The 3,455-nt window shown below is 48.3% G+C and overlaps 1 protein-coding gene across 2 annotated transcripts in view; it reads left to right on the top strand.

Annotated features, from left to right (window-relative positions):
- Ptk2b (protein tyrosine kinase 2 beta) overlaps positions 1-3,455 on the top strand; it is a 125,280-nt gene that overhangs the window by 90,660 nt on the left and 31,165 nt on the right. For both annotated transcript variants that reach the window (XM_029468875.1, XM_021181314.2), the window contains exon 5: positions 428-507. In XM_029468875.1, coding sequence (XP_029324735.1) covers positions 428-507 — 80 coding nt within the window. The remainder of the gene's footprint in view (positions 1-427; positions 508-3,455) is intronic.

Raw genomic sequence — 3,455 nt, 5'->3', positions numbered from 1 at the left:
GAGAGAGAGAGAGAGAGGAAGAGAGAGAGAGGAAGAGGGAGGGAGAGAGGGAAAGGGAGAGGGAGAGGGAGGGAGTAAGAGGGAGAGGGAGCAAGGGAGAGGGAGAGGGAGGGAGAGGAGAGGGAGAGAGAGACTGATAGATAGGCAGATACTGGGAGTATTCTAGACTTTTGAAACATCAAAGCTTGCTTCCAGTGACACACTTGCTCCCACTAGGCCATAGCTCCTAATCCTTCCCAAACAGTTCCTCCAAAAGGGAAGCAGGCATCTAATTTACAAGCCTATAGGGGCCATTCTCATTCAGCCCACCAATACTGCACAGGAGAGACCAAGCCCAGTAAGCATCACTGTGTTTACCTCCCAGGGCCTCTGCTCCAGGAAGCAAAAATGAGGGCATGAGTCTGACCCTTGACCTTTCTCCCATCAGCTCCGGAATGACTACATGCAACGCTATGCCAGCAAAGTCAGTGAAGGCATGGCTCTGCAGCTGGGCTGTCTGGAGCTCAGGTAGGTCACTGCGCACCCTCTTCTGGGAAAGCTGGGTGCTGGCTTTGGACTTGTTGGCTTGTCCCTCTTCTAGGAAGTGAAGTAGGCATGTGAGAGACAGAAAGAGGAGGAGAGGAGGCTAATAACCTGGAGGGCTCACTGTCTAGTCTTTATGATAGACAAGGGAGAAGAGCCACTCCCACTCTACCTGATCTCTTCCCACCTATGGCTTGTCCCAACCCCCCACCCATCCACCCATTGCCTGTTTCCACCCCCCCACCCCCATTGCCTGTTCCTGCCCTCATTTCTAAGCTGCCTGTCTCTCTGAGCCGCCCATCACTGCTGCTGTTACTCAGTGATTCAGAGATGTTTCTAGAACTCTAGCCTGGGTCTAGGAAACCACTCAAAGGTAGGGATCTCAGTCTGGGCTGCCTATGGCTGCATCCCAAGCTCCATGAGGTAGGTACTCATTCTGTACCTAGGTTAGCACACCATCAAATCAGTTTGCAGTATTTGGAGATGGCATGTATACCGTTAGTTATAATTAGAGACAGAATGGGTGTGTCTCAAACAGTCTTCTACTAGGAGAAGATGACCAGAAGTAAAGTTGAACTGTTCCTGGAAGGAAGTGAAAGATTTCAGCTAGCAGACAGTGGGTGGAGTTAGGGTGGGGAACTGGGCATTCCAGACCCAGGAAATGTGGGGGCAAAAGCCATGGCTGGGAATGAGATAGTGGAAGCAATGACCATTTTGATGGCAGGCTGATGACATCATTAGAATGACATCGTTAGAGTGAGACAGGACAGTCTAAGAAGCCAGGCCTTACCCTTGGCTGTTGTATCCCATTGCCATTTGGAACAGAAGAGGACCCTGTGGCTAAACCTATGTGCTTAGCCTGGTCTTGACCAAGGCCACAACACCTTCAGTTTGATCAGCCACCCTCTGGTCAAACCTCCCTCCCCTGTTGTGCGCCCCCATCAGTGTAAAAGCAGCTTCAACATCTGAGCACACATTGTGGTTACCTGGGAGGTAGACACACTAGCGTCCCAACCCCACCCTTGGTCCTGTGGTCTACAAGACCTTAGAAGATGAACTTTTAGCTAGCCTCTGTGGTGGTTTAGAGGCAGTTAGCCTGGTCAGAATTGCTGAAAGACTTTCAAGGAGCGTTGCCAAGTGTTACTTCTATTTGGCCCAAAGTGTCATTCTGGGGGATTTTTGACTCTACCCATGACATCCATCCACAATGACTGAAAACGGAACTCTGCTGACTCTTCCATGGAACTGGGGGGGCGGGGCTTAGAGAGGGGTTGATGGGGTCCATGGTGGGGATTGTGCAGCCGGAAGGTGAAGGTTCCATTTTGATTTGAGTATCTAAGATTGTTGGCTTGTTAAGGACATCTCATTTCCTTACAGTTAGTGGCAGCTGGTCCCACAAAAGCAAGGACCTAATAGTACCCAGTATAAGGTCTGCCATCTTGGATGCTCAGAGATAGAGTACCAGAGAACCTATGAAGTTTGTTATATGTGTCCTTGTCTGTCTTCTGTGTCTGCTGTAGTCATGAAGCTTGTACCAGACGTTACAGGCTTCCTCTCAGAAATGAGACAATGCTAAAAAGCGGATCTATTGAGCTTGATATTTGTGGGGCTCATGCTAGACTGTGGTGTTATTTTGAGACTCCAGTATGCCACCTGTCCAGATCTGCTGGCAAATGACTTCATATTCTTACACCCTTCAACCATCCTCAAACTGATATTGGTTACAGTCCAAGTACCAAGCTTGGCACGCAAGGGTTAGACAACCAGAGAGGTATCTGAACTGGCTTCTATAGTCTCATCGAGTTAGACAACCAGAGAGGTGTCTGAACTGACCTCTACAGTCTCATCGAGAGGGCATAGTGTGCTAGGTCTGTTCCTTAATCACCTCAGGGTTGTCCCCAAACTCACACTGTTTCATGATCCAACATCCTGCCATTCTGATGATATCCTGAGCCTGAGAAAGAATCAGGCTCTAACTCTGAGGGCCAGGGCTATGGTATTCCAGTGGGTATGTGGAAAACACCTATGTAAACCTACTAGGCTTCCAGGCCCAGTGAGTTTCAAGTGGATAACGTAGAATACACAACTTACATGGTGATGGGGTGAGTGGACGTTTAAAATGAGGTTATTACTAATTCTTACCAATAGTCGGACACATTTCTGAAAATCAGGCCATAAGGCAGAATCTTCTAGACCTATGGTTCTTTACTTAAACTCATGGGCAATTGGCCTCCTTCTACCAACATCAAGGATTGCATAACCTGCCTACAGATAAATGACATTACCAGAAAAAAATAACATATCCTTTCCTGGTTTAAAGAAGCACAATGTGCACATAAGACAGGAGACTGGTGACGTCAGACCTCAGGGGACTGGTGACATCAGACCTCAGGGGACTGGTTCCTATTGAGAAGAATTGGGCTGACTGGGAAGAACAGAGGGTCTAAAGCGGGGTACCTGGACAGGAATGCTGAGTCTTCATTTGCAGTGCTGTTCTTGACAAGTTACATAGTCTCTCTGTGCCATAATTTTTTCATCATGAAAATAAGGACGATGTTAGCAGTAACCATCTTGGAGGGCTGTTGGGAAGAGTGGGTTAGGTAATATATTTAGAGTCCACGAACAATAGCAAAGTGTCCTAGAATTAGTTGCTTATTCATTGAATCTATAAGGGGTCTCCAGATCTGGACAATCCTGAAGAGAGGGAGAGGGGACCAGGAGGAGGAGGTCACAGGCCCTGACAGGCAGCGAAAGGGTGACCAGAATGGAAGAAAGATGTTCAAGGGAGAGAGCAGGCAGTCTCCCTCTGTCCCTGTGCCAAGTGGGAGGGTGAGGGCCTTTTTGTATCACTCTTAATTATATCTGTGGTACAGGATTTTGTGTGCTCGAGGCAAGTCCTCTAGCACTGAGGCAGACACCCTCGGGCTCAGTTT

This window comes from Mus caroli, chromosome 14 (assembly GCF_900094665.2).
Source record: "Mus caroli chromosome 14, CAROLI_EIJ_v1.1, whole genome shotgun sequence".
Lineage (NCBI taxonomy): Eukaryota > Metazoa > Chordata > Mammalia > Rodentia > Muridae > Mus > Mus caroli.
The sequence above is the reverse complement of the archived record's forward strand: the minus strand, read 5'-3'. Positions and strand labels throughout refer to the sequence as shown.